The 21,683-nt window shown below is 37.6% G+C and overlaps 1 protein-coding gene across 3 annotated transcripts in view; it reads left to right on the top strand.

The window, feature by feature from the left end:
- Fam126a (family with sequence similarity 126 member A) overlaps window positions 1-18,556 on the top strand; it is an 89,179-nt gene extending 70,623 nt beyond the window's left edge. For 2 of the 3 annotated variants that reach the window (XM_008841460.3, XM_029567581.1), the window contains exons 8-11: window positions 1,720-1,836; window positions 5,950-6,037; window positions 6,472-6,631; window positions 14,026-18,556. In XM_008841460.3, coding sequence (XP_008839682.1) covers window positions 1,720-1,836; window positions 5,950-6,037; window positions 6,472-6,631; window positions 14,026-14,600 — 940 coding nt within the window. In that variant the 3' untranslated portion in view covers window positions 14,601-18,556. Of the gene's footprint in view, window positions 1-1,719; window positions 1,837-5,949; window positions 6,038-6,471; window positions 6,632-12,968; window positions 13,265-14,025 lie in introns of all 3 variants that reach the window. The other variant, XM_029567582.1, reaches the window with a different exon arrangement.
- Window positions 18,557-21,683: the final 3,127 nt, after the last annotated feature.

The following is a 21,683-nucleotide window of genomic DNA, read 5'->3' as shown; positions in this document are numbered from 1 at the left end:
TATTAATTAAATTTATTTACTCGTTTATTTAAGCACCATGGCATGCATGTGAAAGGTGGGGGATAACCCAAGGGAATTGGCCTTTTCCACCTTATGGTTTGCTGGGATAGAACTCAGTTTGTCAGACTTGGTAGCAAGCATCTCCATCTCAATGGCCTCAGGCTTAGATTTATTGAATAGAGGGAATGAATATTAAGTGCCTGGTAGTAATCTCAAGGGGAAACAGTTAAGTAATTGTAATCTATTGATTAATGCTGTATTAAATGAAGGCTGTATTATATCAGCTACAACACATGAGAAAGCAGCTATTTTCTAGTAAATGAATTAAAAACAGGAAACTTGTTGCTTTTCTTTTTTTAAAGATATTTTATTTATTATTTTTATTTTATATGTATGAGTGTATTGCCTGCAAGTATGTAAGTACACCTGTGTCATGCAATGTTTGTGGAGGTCAGAAGAGGGCACCGGATTCCCCTGGAACTGGAGTGACAGACGGTTGTTAGCTGCCATGTGGGTGCTGGGAATTGAACCCAGGTCCTCTGCTAGAGCAGCCAGTGCTCTTAACCTCTGAGCCATCTCTCCAGCACCCTGTTGCTTTTAATAGTGCATGTGTATGGTAGAAAATTTAAGAAATACATACAAACATAAAGAAAGAAAATAGGCTTGTAATCCCACAGATCAACAGTAACTATGACTTTGTATATGTTTACTTTGAGAAGTATTACATGCCTATTTATTTATTTATTACAAATTGGGATTATGCTGTATGTGTTGTTTTATGTAACTTTCCACAACCCGCATCATTTAAATAGACTCTTTTTATCCTTTCTTTCCTTTCTCTTTTTTTCTTTCTTTTTCTTCCTTTTGTTCTCTTGTTCCTCCCCTCCCTGCTTTTTCCCCCTCCCTCCTCTCTTTTTTCTTCTATACTGAGGATGAAACCCAGAGCCTCACACATGCTAGGCAAACACTCCACCACTAGCCATGTCTCAGCCCTAAATAGATTTTTACAGGTTTGTTTGACTGTGTTGTAAACTCTGATTGGTTTGTATAATCCCCGTGTTGGAGTTTCAGGTAGCTTCCTAGTCAGTGTTGTGCATTTTGTACTCCTTAGTTTTCATCACTTAGTTTTTCCTATTTTTGTTTCATTTTGCTTAAGATAGTTTCTTTGAAGAAAATTAGTAAAATCTGCTAGAGTTAGAACTCATGCTAGGATTAGGGTTTCAGTTACAGTGTATAGTTAGGATGTAAAGACTATAAAGCTATTTGTATTTTATTTCTGTTATGTTTTTAGCATTAAAATCTTTAATCTATCTAAAATTTATTATGGGCATTTCATGAAACTCGAGTCCTATTTTAGTAATTTTTTTTCTTTGCTTTTTCAGTTTGTATCAAGAACTTGATCAGGAATTGAAGATCATACTAAAGATCTATTTATGACAAGTTCCATGTAATGTCTCAAAAATATTGATAATTGAATTGATTAAAATTAGTGAACCAACTAGTGAATGAATCTGATTCACTTTCCCTATATGTCACCCTGTCTCTAGCTTTATAAATTTTTTCCAGTAATGTATCCAGGGTAGACAAATATTCTGTTTGGAAGACTCTTTGTTTAGTAGATACTAGATTTGTTATTTGTAGTGTTGGCTTATAAATATTAAAAAGAAACCATCATCATTTATACAAACTTTGCATATATGTTTATTTTTGTCTTCCTAGAATCTGTGTTTGTGGATATCCTCGACAACACGTAAGGAAGTACAAAGGCGTAAGTAGCAGGATTCCAGTTTCATCGGGATTCATGGTGCAGATGTTAACAGGAATTTATTTTGCCTTGTAAGTTTCTTTCATATACAATGTATGTCTTTCATTTTTAGACTATTATAGCTTGTCAGTCTGTTTTTAATATATTACAATCTCAATAGATAATAGTTAGCATAGTTTTCTGAAAGATTTGGAATCAAGTTCTTGATAGTTTTAGTATTTAAAACATATTGTGAAAGGACTGGAGAGCTGGCTCAGTGGTTAAGAGCACTGACTTATAGAAGACCATGATTTGAATCCCAGTACCAACATGATGCTAGCAATCATTCATAACTCCAGTTCCAAGGGATCCGACGCCCTCTTCTGTCCTCTGCAGGCATTGCATGATGCGGGTGCACTTATACACATGCAGGTATAGCACTCATAAACACAAAATAAAAATAAAAGTTATGATATGGTAAAGTTGTGAAGAATTTAAAATCAACTTAAATACTTTATTTTTCTTTAATTCAAGGTTAGAATTAAAATAAATAAAGTTGAAATATGCTAACATACTTACAGTCCTTTTCTACATTGCTCTTTTTTTTGTTTAATAATTTTTTAAATTTATTTAGAGACGGGTTCACTATATAGCTCCAGCTGGCCTGGAACTCCCTACATAGACCATGCTGGCTTCAGCCTCACAAGGATCCACCTGCCTCTACCTCCTGAGTGATGGGATGGAAGGTGTTTGTCACTACACCTGGCTTACCTTACTCTTTTTTCCTCTGATTTCCAAACAGGCTTTTTAAAAATCCAGGTTAATATCTTTTTCTGTTTCTAGAAACTTTAGCTCTTCAAAGGCATTTTAGAGCCTCTTTGATCAGGAATAATTGTTATTAATGTACTTTTAGTTTCTAGTATTGGTACTTAGTCTTATATAACGACTTTAGTATATATATTTTTTGAACGCTATCTTTTACTTTGTAACTCTCTTGTTACACAAATGGTACTGCACTTTATCCACTATAATGGTAGATATCTACTTGATGTTTTATCCTACTCTGGTAGATTATAAGCTTCTTGACTGAGGGCAGAATTCATGCTTTTACAAGACCCACTGCCTTGTAAAATTTTGCTGGAACACAGGCCTGCTCATATGCTGCACGTTGCCTATGGCCACTTTTGTTCTGCAGCGTTCAGAGGTTCAGATGGAGAAGGCATCTCCCACAGACTCAAATACTTGACTTTTGACTTCTGATAGCTTGTTGTTTTTGGAGACAAGATCTCATGTAGTGTAGGCTGACCTTGAAGTCCTGATCGTCTTGCTTCTACCTCCTCAGTGCTGGGATTTTAGATGTGTGTCCCTATCCCTGGCTCTAAAATGCTTGTTGATGGCCCTTAAGAAAAGTTTTCTGAGCCCTACATTAGACCATTAATACTGCCCCATAGTTCTTAGATACTCTCTCTTTTTCTTAGTGTTTCATTTTGAGTAATTTCTATTGCTCTATCTTCATGCTTGCTTACTTTTTCCTTGAGTTAGTAGACTTGCTGTCACCTACCATGAAGCCATTAAAGGTGTTCTTTTTTTTAGTGTCTTAACTTCTAGCCTTTTTGTTCTTCTCTCTCTTATAGAACCTATCTCCTCTGAAATCCCAATGTATCTGTGCATGTTGCCAGTTTTTTTCTACCAGAACATTTAAAATGTTTTAGTTGCTGGGCATGATGGCACACGCCTTTAATCCCAGCACTCAGGAGGCAGAGGCAGGCAGATCTCTGTGAGTTAGAGGCCAGCCTGGTTTCCATAGTGAATCTAGGCCAGCTGTGGCTACAGGGAGACCCTGTCTCAAAAAGACCAAAAAATAAAAAAATAAAAAAATTTAATCATAGTAATTTAAGTTACCCTGGTAACCTCAACAGCTGGGTTATCTCTGGATTTGGTTGTTTAGTTTTGCTTTTTTGTTTGCTTGTCTGGTTGTTTTTTGTCCTGATTGAACCTAGTACCTCATATAAGCATTCTACCACTGAGCTGTATCTCTAGGAATTTTGTTCAATTAATTATTCCATCTGTTGACAGGGTTCTTTTACCCATGCTTATTGTATGCCTTGTAATTTTTTTATTGATCAAGATTTCATTCATTAGTTCAATAGAAACTGATATAAATATTTATGTCTGAAAATGGGTATGATTCTTTTTCTAACCTACTGGTAAACTTTTATACAGAGTTGTTAGGGTCAGAGTCTAGGGCCCTGATAGCTCTAACAATCAGGGCTTGTCCAGTTAAAGAGACAAGTAACAGTGAAAAGCAGAGAAAGGAGATTTATTCAATGTAGCCACATTGGAAGAACAAATTACAGAGGGAAAAAGGGCTATAAAACCAAGCCAGCCATGTCAAGTTGTAGTCCCACCCATCCTTGGCCCATCTTGGCCCATCCTTGGCCCATGTTACCTGTCCTGCAAGGTGTCAGAACTGTGAAATCTCTTCCTAGGAGACAGTTCCCTTTGGCACCAGGGTCCCAGTCCTTTCATTCTCTCAGCAGGAGACTCCTGGGGAAAATCCAATTTCTTGGAGTCCCTAGTTTCAAAGCCAAAGGGTGGGGTACAAATGTCTCTCTTTGCTGTTGCCAGGATGGTTTGCAGCAGGAGTCAGCAGGAGTTGCTACTGTTGCCATGGTTACATTCAGGCTAACCAGTAAAATTACTCTATTTTACTTGATATTGAGGATGGAAGCTGAATTGCTGAGGAGTCTTCCTCTGTCCTCAGTTTTCAGCTATTCCTGTATGCCTGCCCCTCCGAGAGGGTCTCTCCCTCATGTGCTAGGCCTTTCTCCAGCAATTGAATGTTGCTTCAGTATTTCTCCATGTGCACTAGCCTGGTGGTGATGAGAGGGGAGGATGGACCAGCAAACAGTGTCATTTCTAGGCATATTTGTCTCTACATGTCGTGTGTAGGGGTGGGCGTGGGGGAATCTGAGAGCTCCTGCTTCTCCTCCAGTGGTGAGGAACCCCTAGCTGTCTTAGCACAGAATGATGTTTATTTTATTTTTTTTTCTTTTCTTTCCCTCAGAGTCAAAATTCTTCTCTACCTGTCCCCTGGGGGTTATAGAAATAGTTGCTTTCTCCCCAAAAGCTGTAGAATTTCTGTTCATATGAAAAGGTGATCAAGCAGGGTCTTCATGCTTTTCCCATGGGAGTGGCCACTCTGTTCTTTCAGGCCTCCAGCAAGGGAAGCCTTCTCTGGTCTCCTGCCCTGTACCCTATATTTCTTGTACATATCCTACAGGAGGCTATGGAGAAGGCTGTGAGGTGGTGTGAGATGTCTGGGTATGTGCTCCTAGAAGTTTGGACAATCCTGCCAACCACAGGGGCAGCTTTTAGCAATTTGGCTTTTAGGAGTTTGTTATAAAGTTAGATGAATTCTCCCTACTTATGGCACACTGTCCTTGGGGTTCAGGCTATTTTGTTGCCGTATGACCTCAGCTTTTTAAAAGAGTCATGAAAAATTATGGTTTTGAAGATAACCTGGGTTCGTCTTGGCTTTAGCATGGAGCAATGCTTTTTCTTGTAAGGTCTCACGTGTGCTCTTGATGTAATTCATATTTATTTGTTTTGTTGGTACATGACCAGATCATTGCAACTCTGTGGTTTACTTTTATCACTCTGTCGATTGTTAAGACGGGTTTGGCATACTGATGAAAATCATATATTATACACACTGGTTTTCCTCATTCCTCTCTCATGTTTGTGCGCACATTATGTTCCCTTCTAAATGGCTCTCAGAATGCAAAGGGACAGCTACTCAGGATGCTAAATAGTATAGGTTCTCATTAAAACCATGGGGTTACAGGGTAATTGACATAAGTTATTTTGGACATTATTCCAAAGTGTATAATTTATTATGCTTTGAAAGTGTAAGATACTTTCAAATTGCCTTAAGCTCTTTGATTTCTGTTCTATAAATAAGCATGTTCTTTAGAGAAAAAAATGTACATATATAACATTTTCTTTGCTATTAATAGGCTTTCAAATAATGGTTACTCAGTGATTTAAAAATACATTTTTAAGGAGAATAGGATGTTAAATATTGTGCTACTGTGGTCTGTTGTTTTCCTTAGTAAAGAAATAGTTCCTCATTCTCTTTTGTTTAGTTATATTGGATTAATTAAAAATAGTGCTTTCTTTGTTTAACTCACATAATTTTGTAGATACAGTGGAGAATGGGAGCTAGCCCAGAAAGCATTGGATGACATTATATACAGAGCCCAGCTAGAATTATATCCAGAGCCACTTCTGGTAGGTCCCTCACTTAAAATGAAAATGTATTAATTTAATTGAGAAGTAATTTTTCATAATGTATTGATATGTCAGTGCTCAATGATTCATGCTTTGTTTTATTGGTAAAACTTACTTTTAAAAGGGTTAGTGTAACATTTGAAAATTTAATTAGATTTACAAGATATTTGATAGTCTTTTTTACTTATAAGAATTAATTAGCATTAGGCATTGAGAAACCTAATTTAATATTTAAAAATTTTAAACTTCATCCTATTCATACTGTTTTAAACTGTGTTTCCTTCTTGCCTTCCTATTTTTTATTTGGGAGGATTATGTATCATCTTATGAAATATCTTGGAGTGTTCTTTTATAAACCTGTTAACACCTTATGTTTTATGTAAGAGTAAACAATACATTTGTTTTTTATCTCAATCTTTGCTTTCCCTTTTTAGGTTGCTAATGCAATAAAGGCTTCATTGCCTCCTAGTGCCATGAAATCTAGTAAGGAAGGTACACGGTGTATTCAAGTTGAAATCACACCAACTTCCTCTAGAATATCAAGAAACGCAGTGACCAGCATGTCAATAAGAGGTCACAGATGGAAAAGACATGGTAAGAAATATGTGGCTCTTGAGGTATGAGCACTGTTGGGTCTGTCACATGTCTCTCCATCATTACGATGCTAGAATTTCTAACTTTAGCAAATAGTGTTATGGTAGCCTGAGGTTGAGCAGGGGAGCAGATATGCTATTGGATCATCTTAATTCCTGACTTTTCATCCAGGGGTAATAGACAGTAAGGGAAATGGAGCTCCTTGTGTTAGCTCTATGAGTGAAGATTTATTTAAAATTTTATTTCAGTAGGGTAGAAGATAAGAAAAATGCATTTTAAAATTACTCATACATTTTGAGTCTCTATTCCCAAGTACATATTCCTTTGTGAATATTCTTTCTTTTCAATCAGCTGTTTAGCAGGCAGACTTTCATGTTGAAGTGACTTTAACTGCTCTGTCTGAACTTCCTGATGAAGAATGGCAGAATACTGATGTGACACTAGGGATTTCTATTTTTAAGTTAATTTTCATTCAAGATTGTTTGTGTTAATGTTCCTTCTTATCTACTTCATTTTGTTACTTTAAATTTTTTTTCTGGAAGTTAATTTCATTCACAGGGCCTTCTCAGTGCTTTCTCATTTCCCTCCACTGTCTTTTAATCTATTCTGTCTTTGTTTAATTACTTCTTCCATTTATAATTTCTCTCCTGTCTAGTCATTGAGGAAGGGAAGCAGAATAAGAGGACTAATGTCACCATCTGAGGAAGGTGACCTCTGGATGGGAGGCAAAGGAATGTGTATGACTTTGGTATTTAAAGTACACAGTATTGTCAAAAGTTATATGATGCAGATGTTACAATCTTTTTAAGCTGAAGTTTATCTTATTTTCATAAAGAATTTTTAAGTGCCTCATGCCATAAAGTCCTTTAGACTCATAAAGTAGTTTTAGTACAAAGATATGTAAATTCTATTAATCATTAAATCACTCTTTATTAAAATCACCACCTTTAGTAAGTAGAGCAACCATAAAGCAAGTAAGAACAAAATCTAGAATTACTTCATGGGTGCATAGATATTTGGGTTTATGAAATTAAGAGAAATAACAGCTTTTCATGATCAATTTTTATAATGTTTGGAATTTGCTTCACTTTTCATTTACTCAAAAGCAGAACAAATGTTTAGGGAGAAATGATTTGAGTTGCCTATCAGTACCAACTTGGAAATGCCTATTAGATGTGTTCTTGGCCAAGCATTGTGGCACATTCCTGTAAATCCAGCTACTCAGGAGACAGGAGGAGAATCTTGAGTTTGAAGCCAACATGTCCTATACAGCAAGGCTCTGTCTTAAAAACAGACAAACCAACAAATGGAACAAAAGACAACTATTCTTAAATTTTACTTTTTTAAAAAGCCTGTGCATGCATGCGTGTGTGTGTGCGTGTGTGGGTGTGGTGGAGGCTGGGGCTTGAATACCATGGTGCATATGTAGAGGTCAGAGGACAACTTTCTGGAGTATGGGTTCTGGGTATCAGACTCAGGTTTCCAGGCTTGTGTGGCAAGCACCTTTATCTGCTGAGACCTCTCGCCAGCCCCAAATAAGTGCTTTACCTCTCTTCATTTCCATATATGAGAATATAATTTTTTATGTACATAGATGTTATAAAATAAAATATTCTCAGAAAATTTTCATTTTGTATCTTAAAATTTTTCCAAATTATTTGAAGTAAACTTAAGTATTTCTTCTCGTGGGTATAAATCATGGGTATAAATTAATCATGACTCCTTTCAAAAAAAAGTTTTTATCTTAGTGTATGAGTGTATTGCCTGTATGTGTGTATGTGCACCTGAGTCATGCAGTGCCTTTGGAGATCAGAAGAAGGTGTTGGATTCCCCTGGAACTGGAATTAGGATGGTTGTTAGCTGCCATGTGGGAGCTGGGAATTGAACCCAGGTTCTCTGCAAGAGCAGCCTGTGCTCTTAACCACTGAGCTATCTCTCCAGCCCGAATCATGACTCCTTTTGTAGCAAAATATTTTTTTTTCATCTTTTTGAGACAGGTTCTCCCTGTAGCCGCAGCTGGCCTAGAACTCACTGTGTAGACCAGGTTGGCCTTGAACTCACAGAGATTGGCCTGCCTCTGCCTCACCAGTGCTGGGATAAAAGGCGTGCACTACCACGCCCAGTATTGCAGAGATTTTTTTTAAGTCCTGAGGAAAAGAATTTTTGCATATTTATATTTCCTTAAAACATCTTCTATATAATTTTCTTACAGGAAGGATTAATTACCTTTTTTAGCTATGTATGTCATTTTTATAACATAATAAAAATAAGCTAGATTTGAAAAAGATCTTTTTGATGTTTCTAAGCATTCTAATAAACCTACATTTAGAAATGTCTATTTGAGTTTTCCCAAACAAAGAGCTTTTGCCTCTTTTATTTCTTTGTGTGTAAGCTATATATTACTTGACTAGATAAAAGGGGAGGAAAATGTTCCAGCTGGGTGTGGTGGCACATGCCTTTGATCCCAGCACTCAGGAGCCAGAGGCAGGCAGATCTCTGTGGGATGGAGACCAGCCTGGGCTACATAGCAAGTTCTAGGCCAGCTGAGGCTACAGGGAGACCTTGTCTCAAAAAAAAAAAAAGTTCCAAGCTTAACCTACTGCATGTTTTCTTACTTTTATTTATTTCAGTAATAAGTTCATCCCATAATAGGAGATTCATTCAATTCATTTAAAAAAAATATATTGCCTACTCTATATAAACTACTTTTCCAGTACTAGGTATTTGTGACCAGACAAAAATCTTCCAGCTTGGAATTTACAGCTAGGTAAACAAGGTAATTATACATTGCAGAGTCATAAGTGATTTCTAAAAAGAAATAAAATAGGGGAAAGGACATATGAAATATAGGGGTATTGAGACTTGATGGAGTGTCAGGGAAATCCTCATTGAAAAACCTTCTGAGGAAAGACCCGAAGGAAGTGGGGAAATGAGCCCCTCAGGTGGAAAGCATGCCACTTGCCCTGGGGACAACCAGGAGGCCAGGAAGACAGTGTGGGGGGTGTTAGGAGTGAGGGTTCAGCCACAGAGTTACACGGGAGGGAGGATGGCAACAACACTGAGGAAGATCATGTAATAAATGTTTAGGTTGAGTAATTATCTTTCTTTACTCTGTAGTTTCACTCAGAATCATGCTTCCTTTCTTGCTTTGTATAAAATAACATCCTTTTCTTTCTTTGAATTTAATAAGCAGTTAAAAAGCTCCTGTTGAGGGGCTAGAGAGATGGTCCTCTTGTAGAGGACCTGGCTTCGATTCCCAGCACCCACATGGCGGCTTACAACCGTCTGCAGCTCTAGTTCCAGGGGAATGTGATGCCCTCTTCTGACCTCTGAGGTCATTGCATGACATGGGTGCACGTACATGCCTGCAGGCAATACACTCATACACATAAAATAAAAATAATAAATAAAATATATATTAAAAAACGATTTGTTCTGCCAGGTGTGGTGGTGCCTGCCTTTCATGCCTTTAATCCCTGCATTTAGGAGGCAGAGACAGGTGGATCTCTGTGAATTCAAGGCCAGCCTGGTCTTCATAGCAAGTTCCAGGCCAGCTGGGGCTACAGGGAGAACCCCTCTCAAAAAAGACCCCCCAAAAGGTTTTGTTCTCGTGGGAAAACACAGGATCTCACTTTTCTGCATTCTTCTAATTTCATGATTTTAGAGTGCCATTTCTTCTTAGGCTCAGATCTTGGCTACTATGCTGGTAGCTGTGTTAACAATTCTGTTGCTAGTGCTGCTTTATATAGTATTCTTCTTGTCCTTTCCCAGTTTTTCTTTCATATGTCCGCCACTGAAGCACCTTTAAATTAATAACTTTCACTGGCATATTTTAAAAATAAAACCAATTAAAAAAGCTGTCCTTGAGGTATGACTTCCTTGAATAGTCTTCTAAGATGTATTTGCTGTGGCTCTTTAACTAATGTAAATTATGTGCCTTCTGCAAAATGACCAAAAATTTAAACAAATACATTAAATGTTGAAAGATGTCAGAAAACAGGATTCACCGTGTGGTGTGTGTGTGTGTGTGTGTGTGTGTGTGTGTGTGTGTGTGTATGAATGGACATTTGAAGATTTCACTTCTGAGTCTCCTCATTGAACAATTGTGTTGAGCTTTCTCAACTTCAGTTTCCTCTTCTGTAAATGGGAATCAAATGGTCTACTTCAGAGTCTCACTAACATTGTTTTGAGAATATAATTGAATAATATATGTGAATGTGCTAAAAAAAAAAAACTAGTATATTCAGGATCCTCTGTAAGACTGCCTATGTGTGTCTTTTACATCATTATAAAACTTAAGTATTAATTTGGCCGGGCATGGTGGCTCATACCTGGGGGGCAGAGGCAGGCAGATCTCTGTGAGTTCAAGGCCAGCCTAGTCTAGCAAGTTCCAGGCCAGCTGGGGCTACAGGGAGACCCTGTCTCTAAAAGACCAAAAAGAGATGGGGGGGGGGATAAAGGAAAAAGAAAAAAGAAAAAACTTAAGTATTAATTGAATTTTTATGTCTGGGTAACTGCCAATGATTGTGATTTGCCTTTTGGACCAAAGATCCCTGTAACGTTTTGTGAAGTGGCTTCTACAATGTAAATGAACAAGACTTGGCTGTCACCCAGTAGTGCCATGGTGATTTTACTCTCTGTTGCAGTGACCTCTGGCATGTACCTCAGTAAGAATTGGTTTGCCCTTACTTTGTTAGCACCTAGGAAGAGGCTTGGTTGGAAAGTTTAGTGTCATAAGCCTTTTTAGAGGAACACACAGAAGTAGCAGGGCACTAAGACCTCACCATCCTTCAGCCCATCTAGGAACAAGAAATTTCATATAGCCACATGTGTGAAGCACGAGGTTAAGGGAGAATGATTATACCAGCACATGATCATAGACACAGGGCAACAGGAGCTTTGCATAGAGGAGGTACAGCAGTGTACCCTGCCGCTAAGTGTTATGGTTAGGGTACCTAAAACGACACTTCAGTTTTCAAGTTTGAAGGAATCAGAACAGAGTATTGGTTTCTAAACTTTGCTGCATATTAGTCACTTGGGAGCTTTCAGAACTCATAGCCTCATCATACCTCATACTACCTGTGAATCAGAATACTTGGGGTGGGAACAGGCATCTGTAAGTGTGTCAGCTAGGCCACCCCAGGAATATGGGGCTCTGGCTGCTGTTCTTTTACTGTTTTTCAGACTTTAGCACCATTAATGGGGGGTTGATGATTCCATCACTGCAAACACAATGTAATTTCTCTTAAGCAGATTTGTGTTTTACTTTTTTTTTAGAGGATATACTGTTTTTTTGTAGTCTTAGGTTGTTTTGAAGTTTAAATTTCTCCACTACTCCATTCTTTACTAATTACAGATATTTACCTGATAGCTTAAGTCAGACAAGGCCTTTGTGATTTAAGACAGAATAAAGTCATCTCTATAGATATTTACTAGCTAAGAGTTTTGCTCCTTTGTTCGAATTACAGGGACTGTTTTCACAGTAACTCATCGAAAATCAATTTGTATTTCCATATGTATTTTCATTTTTCTTCGGCGTAGTAATGAACTGTTATAAGCCAACCAAAATTATGGAGTCAGTATGAGCCTGAAGAAGTGGACTGCTTAATTCTACCACAGCCACATTGTGTTTAGTAATCTATCATAGGTGTGTGAGGATGTGGTGTCATGGTCTTGAGTAAGCATTTCCCTAAATATCATGGTTCATTAAGTCAAGCTCAACATAATCTAATAGAAAATAGAATTTTAAGTGTACAGAAAGGAATTTCTAGGTGGTTTGGTTCCCATTGTTGGCAAAGGATAGAGTTTTGCCTGTACATTTTGGGGCATTTGCCTAAGTGTTACATTAATTCAAGTGTTCACAGTATTACCTTTAAAAAAATGAAATTTTAGGGCTGGGCATGGTGGCGCACACCTTTAATCCCAGCACTCGGGAGGCAGAGGCAGGTGGATCTCTGTGAGTTCAAGGCCAGCCTGGTCTACATAATGAGTTCCAGGACAGCTGGGGCTACAGGGAGACTCTGTCTCAAAAAGACCAAAAAGAAATTTTATTTTCATTTTTAAAAAATGTGTTTCATATGAAATGTGTGTGAAAAAATACAGAACATGAACTGATGCTCTGTGAAATTTTTTCTTTATCATTTCAAATTACCAAGCATGACCCTGTTGTCTCCAGTGCTGTCACAGTATTGTAAATCGTGGAAATTACAGTGTCAGTATTTGGCTTAATTCATAACATCCAGTTGTCTAGCTTTTGTTCTTTTGTTATTTTTTTGTTTTGTATTTTTATTTTGTTTTGTTGTCAGCCATCATTTTGTCTTATCATCTTTAATTCTAGAGCAACCTGACAACAATAATGACACTACTGAAGTGGGCATCCTTGTCATTCCTGAGATTAGTGTCACAAATGTGTCCGGAGAGAGAACCGGGAATGGGGAGAAAGGCAGAACGCTAGGAGACATTGATGCCCAGCATATGCAGGGTGTGCAGGAAACAGCCACAGATCCTAGAACTGAGAGCAAAGGCTTGCCAGAGATCAGGAGGCAGAAATCTGTAAGGAAAATGATGGAGGATGGAGTAACCTCACCTGGCAGAGTGCAGTTTTAGCAGAGCACTTTATAGCTGCACTCCAAGGTATCTCACAGCCAAGGGCACTGATGCATGCTAAGCTACAGTTGCACAGCCACAGAAGTTTTGCATGTCATCTAATAATCAAAATGCATGAATTATGCATCACAATTTCTCAATGACTCTTAATGCTCTTTAGAATGATCACACCTATGTTGTTTCTGAGGAAATTGTTAGAGAAACTGAGGCAGAAAATTGCTTCCAAAGTAATTTTCTGCTTAAGTTTTGGATCTAAAATTGCTTTTCCCATCTTTTATATAAATAATAATCTATATGGAATTTTAATAGGTTTTGAGCTTATGATATTTGCAGTACAGATTTTTAAAAATTCTTTAACTAATATATGGAATGGGGGAATATAATCTTTTAAAAATAATCCTTAAGTATTCTAATACTATTTTAACTTAATTTCTTTGGTAGGAGCTACTGTAGAGTTTACCCACAGTTTTTAATGTAGGACAATTTTTCTGATTGTTTCTGATCTTTTGCATGCATGGTAGGAGAAGGCTTTCTAAAAACGTAGTGGAGTATAGTTTATGGCATGCTTTCTGTTTAAAACTATCTAAGTTACTGTCACTTAATTACAATGAGTTATTTTTGACATTTATAAAATGTTTCAATTTGTCCTTTGAGTTTGTTCCATAATCTATTCCTCTATGAAATCCTGCTAACATTTCATTGATTTAAATATAATTGATTTGGTATCACTCTTGAAAAGTTGCTTAAGATACTTCATGCTAATTAATCTTTGTCATTTCTTTGTTTAGGAGATACAGAATTAACAGGTCAAGAAGAACTGATGGACATATCTGAAGTTGACGAGGGATTTTATTCCAGGGCTGCGTCTAGCACCAGCCAGTCAGGTTTATCAAACAGTAGTCACAATTGTAGTAACAAGACAAGTGTAGGAAGGAGCCAGAGACGGTCAGGAGGAAGCAGAACTGGAGGAAAAGAGAGAGAAACTGCAGGGGAATCTTGCAAAGATCACTTTGCTCGAAAACAAACGCAGAGAGCCCAAAGTGAGAACCTTGAGCTTCTCTCTTTGAAGAGACTGACTTTAACTACCAGCCAGTCCCTACCCAAACCTAGCAGCCACAGTTTGGCTAAGACTGCAGCGACTGTGTTTAGTAAGTCCTTTGAACAGGTCAGTGGTGTTACGGTCCCACATAACACCTCTCCTGCCATTGGCTGTGGGACTGAGGCAGATGCCAATAGGTTTTCTGCTTGTAGTCTCCAAGAAGAAAAGCTTATTTATGTGTCAGAAAGGACTGAACTTCCAGTGAAGTATCAAGTAGGTCAGCAGAGACCACCTAGTATTAGCATCACTTTGTCCACAGATTAACTTGTAACTTATTTTTCTCCTTTATCCAGTGATCCTGGAAACATTGCTTCTTTATGAAAGTACCCAGGTCTTTCATGCCTGGTCCTGACAGGAGCCCCATGTCTTAAATTCTGAAGTCTCCTTTGATTATGAAGGGAATAGTGTCTAGTTTGCAGTAAGCTGAAATATGGTTTTATTTCTTGGGTACCCTCCCCCCTTGATTTGAGTTTTTTCTTCTTCCTTTTAACTTGTTGTTGTTGCTTTAAGATTGTTAGTGTGACAATTTTTTGCCAGTTGTCTAATTGAGTTGGTTATATATCATTTGAGGTTGTGAGTTTGTTTTTGATACCTCCTATTTTAGTGGCTGTGTATTTGCCCTGTGGAGTCAAAGGGAGTTTCTGTGTGAGAGGACTGGGCCCTAACCTGGGACAGAGGAGCAAGTCCAGGAACTCAGTAGTTGCCCTTCCATGAAGCCATGCTGACAAACGTGCATGTGAGGAAACAAAGCATGGAGGATGAAAAGTGTCCGATAAATGTGCTTGTGATCAGATCATCTTCGTGCAGAAGACAGCTTGTTCACAGCACTGCAAGTAGCCTGGCATGACCTATTTTACAATTCCAAGGGAAAGTAGGAGAATTTCTGTTGGTGTCTTTAGAACATTTAAACATCAAAACTGAGTTGTTGATAACGTCCTTTTGAAGTGCTTGATCTGGTGAAGCAGGTGAAAGTCCCTTGCAGTTTCTAAAGTGTAATAGGTCATAAAGCTGATTGACTCTGTAACTCAACTTTAGAAATCCTAGTTAGTTTGGATTCTTAGAGTTCAGAGCACCCATCAATGAAGACTTCCTGGAAACCTTTGTAAATTTTGCAACATAGCTCTTAAGATACCTGTATCAACTGTGTAATAGTGAATTGTTTGTCTGAAAATGAAGGAAATTTCATAAAATTTTCTTGTACCAAATGTAATGAAAGAAAATAAAGATAGTGAAATACGGACAAAGGACATTTGTATATTATCTTAGGGTTGCTTTAGTTTGTGTTCTTACATTTAACATAAGGAAAGAATGAAATGCATTTCTTGTTTGTAAGCAGGTTTACTTTAAGTGTTCTTATAGATGTAGAAAGAAAAATTCAGTTTACACCTCTTGCCAACTGAAAACTTAAAATAGGAAAGGTAAGGCAAGCAAATTTGTACGTAGCTCCGGGGAGCTCTGTGGCCTCTAGATGGGCATAAAGGCTTGGAATTTGCTGGTGGTGGTCTCAGTGCGGTTGAGCTCCCTCTCAAGGAAGTGTACTTGAGTAATAATTTGGAATGAGAGAGCAGGGCTAGTGGGGAAGGGCTAGGAAACGGTCCACTTCTTGAGCTCTTTCACTTTCTAGATTTCCTTGTTCATAGCCCCTAGCCGTAGCCCCAAGGAGAACATGTTCATGTTTTTCACATGAATTGCATAGATACAGCTCAAATACTTGAGAAATCTGTATGTGTTGGGACTGTGAAAGCATCTACACCTGGAATACAATTTTGACCATACATGCTTGCCTGCCACTGTAAACCTAATTTTCCAATCATAAGCTAGTTTTCACTCATTAGCCCTAATACAATACATGTTTTAACATAAATGAATTTGACATTTTAATTTTAGTAATAGAATAGACTATTGGTGTAAATTATTGTCAAAAACTGTGAGGCACCAGACAGTGAAGGTTGATATTGGATTAATCTAGTAGTAATCCTGTGTACAGTTGAAGATATTTGTAAAATGTCACTGTGAATTTCCTGTTGTCTTTTTGTAATTCTTTAACAAAAAGTTTCCTAATAAAAAATGGTTACTAATAGTATTACTATTATTAAGAACTAATGTAAATGATTGACATTAAGCAAGCTGAGGTGTTTGCTTAAGCATAGAATAAGTTTAAAGAAACATTAGCTGGCATAAATGAGAGATAAGATCTTAAAATTCAATTACTGTAATGAAACCTTATTTTGGTATTGTTCTAGACCTTTGCTACTCATATGGTCCAAAGACCATTGGTGGCACCTGGTATCTTACTGAAAATGCAGAATTTCAGGGATAGACTTTGTAAATAAAAACTGGCATTTAAACAAGGTCCCCAAGTGATTGTTATGGTACCTTAATATTTGTGAAGAGAGTATCAGGGTACAAATTACTTGCTAATATGTAAGATTTTCAGTGGTCTCACAACTCTCAATCAAACATTAGATACTAGGTCATTATAATCTTCATTGTTTTTGACAGCTAATTAACTTTTTAATAATATTGATGCATGAACTTCTTATGTCTTCTAATTCTAAATTTCTAATTCTCATTTATTGTTGCAACCAAGGGTAATAGTTTCTATTTTTCTTAATTACAAATGAAATCAAAGCTGCAGATGACTGCAAATTATGAGTAGGAAAGTTGTCCCTTTTGTACTTAAGCTCCTACACAATGTACAACTTATTTGTGTTCATTCTTAAAAAAAAAAATCTGTGACAGCTTATACAGTGATTCTGAATTTTTGCTCCAAGTGGTTTGCACTATTGGCTTTCTGGAATATGGAGTTATGTTAACAATAAAATTCTTTTATGGTACCTTTGATACTATTTCAAATAAAGATTGAACATTGAAGTTTTTTTATAACAGTTATAAAAGTTGGATAATGTCAACTGTGGCAACAGCTGTTATATGCACTGCTTGCCCCACTCACCTCTCAAATTTGAGAGGTTGGGTGGCTATAGGTCGCTTTTCTATAATCTCCTGTGGATCAAGAGAAGGATTCTACACAAAACTGGGGTCTGGTACCCATAGTTCAGAGGATCTAAGCTAGGGATTCTTGGACTTCCCCACCCTCTCACGCTTAAAACCTGAGTATTCTAGTGAAGCTGTGCCCGGTGCTAGCCTCTTGGAATCCAAGTGGGGAGAGGAGAAACACAGTGGACTTTTCAAGGGAGGGTCCCATTGCCCACTTGTCTTCCTTCCTCTCCCCGATGCCACTGAAACCACCTTGGAGTCCCTGATGTACTGCACGAACTTTTGAAGTCTATTTCTGTCGTATTAAAGAGCAGAAATTCTCCAGCACACTTGTTTGTTTTGAAAAAGCAGTATTTCATTGCCTTTTTCAATTATAAAGTGACGTAGCAAATACTATTCACTTTTTAAAAGTTAAATTAAAGGGAAATATGTCTTTAAACCAAAATAAATGAAAATGATTCTAGTTTTAAGGGATTTTGCCCATTTTGGAAGAACATAACTAAAATGTTGAATGGTAGATTATGAAGGAAAATATTTAAGACATGATTTTTAACAAAGAGTTAGAATAAGGCAGCTTAATGGTTTGAGTCTATAGACACATTCAACCTCTATTAAAGGAAAGCACACCTAGGACGTGTATGCTAAAAAATGTAGCTGAAAATATTAGAGACAAGTCAGTGGTACTCAAACTAAGCACTGTAGATAGTAATGTATAGTAGTGTCTTCCCAATCTTTGAATGAAAAATTAAAACTCTAGTCCTTTAATTAGCATGAATTTATACTTTTAGATATGTTGTTGAGTCCTGAATATTCTTGGGTGATTCGGATTTATGCTTAATATCGCTAAGCTCCTCATCAGAGATCATAAGTTGTCTTCTCTACTGTGTAACTTGTGCACACCTAGAAAGGATGACAGTGAGCAATTTGAACATGTTTTTGTGTTTTTTACGGTAGAATTTTAGGAGACTTGCAGGTTAATTGAGGTTTTTCCTTGAAAACTGAAGCTTCTAGTTCACATAGTTTGCTTTCCCTCATTGACCTTACTATGTACCTCCTGCCTTTACTTCTGATCATGTGGTGATGCCAAACTTTTCCTCACAAATATACTTGTTGTAATTGTATTCCTAGAGTTTACATTCCTAAAGAATAAACATGGCTTTGGATATTTTTATGTGTTCTCTCCATTTGTAAGGCTGTGGAAATAAACTGGAGTTGTGTTTTTTGAAGTTTTGTACATTTGTATAAATGTTTTCCATGTGCAGTACTTTACGTGTCAAGTGTTTCCTTTTGTTTTATTGAAATAAAAACTGAAAAAATAATTTTCCAGAGCAACTTATTCATTAAAAACTAATAATAAAAATTTGTTAAGCTTCGCAATAAGGTGGAAGACTTGGGTGAGCTGAGCCATTGAGATCTGTTGAGATGAGCATGGGCCAATGATTCTCACTCCTGGCTTTATGCCTTAAATGGCCTAGGGATGAGGAAGTGCGTTAGTGCCCATCTAAAGAAGAGGAGATCCAGGGGCCCCAGCAGTGGTTGAGTTGTCATGCCGGAAGCACAGGAAATTTGGACTGTGTTACCTTTAACTTTAATATGAGTTTATCTCTGAGTACAGAGATTTGCCTTTGGTAGCTGGCACAGTCCTGTAGGCATGGTGGTGTGTAGAGAGCAAATGAGTTGGGGAAGGTGCTAGCTTTGGAAGAGTAGAATACATTTCTATGTAGGAAGGGAAATCACAGTGGCAGTCCCTGAATTGCTTTGTTGGGTATACTGAGAAACAAGCTCTGTTAAAAATTTGATAACAATTCTAGTGTATAGTTGATTATGTATCTGAATATTTCCATCTGATCTAAGGAACCAAGTAATTTAGGAAGCATATTCTGAGCTACTTTTAGAAGATCTGTAGAAAGCTAGAGCCGGAAGATTTTGAAGACTGTTATTATGCCCTCTGGAAAACTTTCCCATTGACTGTACTGGTCCTGATAAAGAGGTGGCTCACCTAATAAAATCTGCCTTCATTCATATTGGTATGCTATAAATAAGGACTATAAGACTTTTTTCATTCCATAATTTCCATTGCATTATTATTATGGTAGTAACAATATCTAATATCTGTCTCTAACATTATCTTGGCACTCAATCTTACAATGTGAGAAGGACCCCATTTTACAAAAGAGGAAACTGAAACTCTAAGAGGGCAGGTGTCTTGCCCAAAGTTACCTAAGTGTTGGGTTGCAAAGCCCAATCTTAAATATAGGTCATACAACTTTTCTTATCATTTCCTAAAATAAGATACTAAGTACTGTCAAATGAACATATATTTCAAATTCATTTGTTCCATCTTAGAGAGTTAAGTTGTAAAGTCAAAATTTTTCTGAAACTAAATGATGCTATATTTTGTCAAATTTGGGATAATTGTGTTTCATTGGCAAACAAAATGCTGGTTATTATATTAGAAATATGAAAAATGTAAATTAAAATAAGTGGATCTTGGGCTTAGAGAGATGGCCCAGTGGTTAAGAGCCCTGACTGCTCTTGTAGAGGACTAGGGTTCAGTTCCCGTGTGGGTACATGATGGCTAACAACCATCTGTACCTCCAGTTCCAGGGGATGTGACACTCTCTCCTGACCTCCATGGGCATTGCATGACACCATGTGCACCTACGTGCATGCAGGCATTGCACTCATACACATAAAATAAAACTGGTAAGTAATGAATGAAATAAGTTGTTCTTTAGCTTGTCAAACTGACAAAGATTAGGAATATTGGAACTCGTATTGGCATTGATCTGGGGAAATCATTAGTAGCTGAGATAATTGGTGGAACTATAAATTGGTATAAATGAATTGGTGGCCTCTACCTAGCATTCCTTCTCTTCTATATCTGCTCTACTCTTAGATAAAATTTGACCAAATGTATAAACATAAACATGCAAGGTGTTCATTGCAGCGTTGCTTGTAATAGAAAAAAAGAGAGGCCAGAAGCCTAAATGTGTGTTGATAGAGGAATAAATAGGTAAATTGGTACATACAGTGGAATATGATATAGCCATATAAATGCAAATGTGTCTGGTCTCGCTTTCAGTCTATATATGTGGACTAGTTACTTATATAATATATAATATACATGTGTTTCTCAAAATGTGGTCTAAGGACAATCTGGGGGCTAGAGAGCTGGCTCAGTGGTAAGAGTACTTGTTGCTCTTTCAGAGAACTCAAGTTTGGATCCCAGCACACACATTGAGTGGCTCATAACCACCTGTAACTCCAGTTCCAGGGCATCTGACACATTCTTCTGGCATCCTTGGGCCCTTGCATACATGTGATATACCCATACACAGACACATAAACATATAAATAAATCTTAAAGATGGCCTTAATTGTGAAAAACTGGTGTTTTGTTAAAATGGATGTTCTTAGGTCTTGTGCTAATTCCCCAAAACCATAATCAACTGGGTATGAAGGTTGGCAATCTATATATCTAAAAAGATCCTCAGCAATGAATTAGTTATTTGGTAGGGGATTGTTGCTATGAAAGATTTCTTAAAAAGATCTTATATTTTAAATAAGGCTTCCCAAAGATAAGCTGTCATTAATATCAATGACCTGTTATAGAAGACAAATGAGCCTGACATTAAAAATAAAAGACAAGGCCTGCACTACCATCCTCAGACCTCTTGGGGTAAGTCTATAGCGCAGCCCTCCGCGCTGGGACTCCCTAAGCCACGTTCACCCTTCCATCCCTCCAGCCGTTCTATACTCCTAGTTTGGGCCCTGCGCCATTCCTAGTCTTGGGGCCCCAGACACCTGGGGAACCAATACTGCTTCCTGATCCTTCTCACCCAGACCAAATCAGTCCCCTTCTTGGGCCCCAGGAGCACCGCTTCTGGTCCTGGCCCTGCCCTCACCTCCTTCTACTTCCCTGGTCCTATAAGGTGCCTGCACTTTCCTCCCTTTCTTCCTTACTAATACCCTTGCTCCTATCATCCTACCTCTGTTGAACTGCTTCTTTCTCCTTATCCCCTAGGTTCCTCATATACCCTTCCCTCCCCTCTCCCTTAATCTAACCCAATTTTTATCCATATCTCCCTTAAGGACTGTTGCCTACTATTCTTCTCCTTCAGGTTATTTCTTTTCCTTTACCTCACTGTTTCCTTACCCTTGTCCTGGTTCCTGCAGTTATGTCTGTTTGCATACATATTTATCAGAGTCTGATCTTAGGATCCACATATGAGGGAGAACATATGTCGATTTTTTTTCTGAGATAAATCAATTTATTTTTACACTTAAGGTCATTTGAGGATCTGTTCCTCAGGGGTCACATGGGCTTGGGAGGAGCGCTTGGCTCTT

The sequence above is a fragment of the Nannospalax galili genome, unplaced genomic scaffold (genome assembly GCF_000622305.1).
Source record: "Nannospalax galili isolate Female #2095 unplaced genomic scaffold, S.galili_v1.0 scaffold158, whole genome shotgun sequence".
Lineage (NCBI taxonomy): Eukaryota > Metazoa > Chordata > Mammalia > Rodentia > Spalacidae > Nannospalax > Nannospalax galili.
The sequence above is the reverse complement of the archived record's forward strand: the minus strand, read 5'-3'. Positions and strand labels throughout refer to the sequence as shown.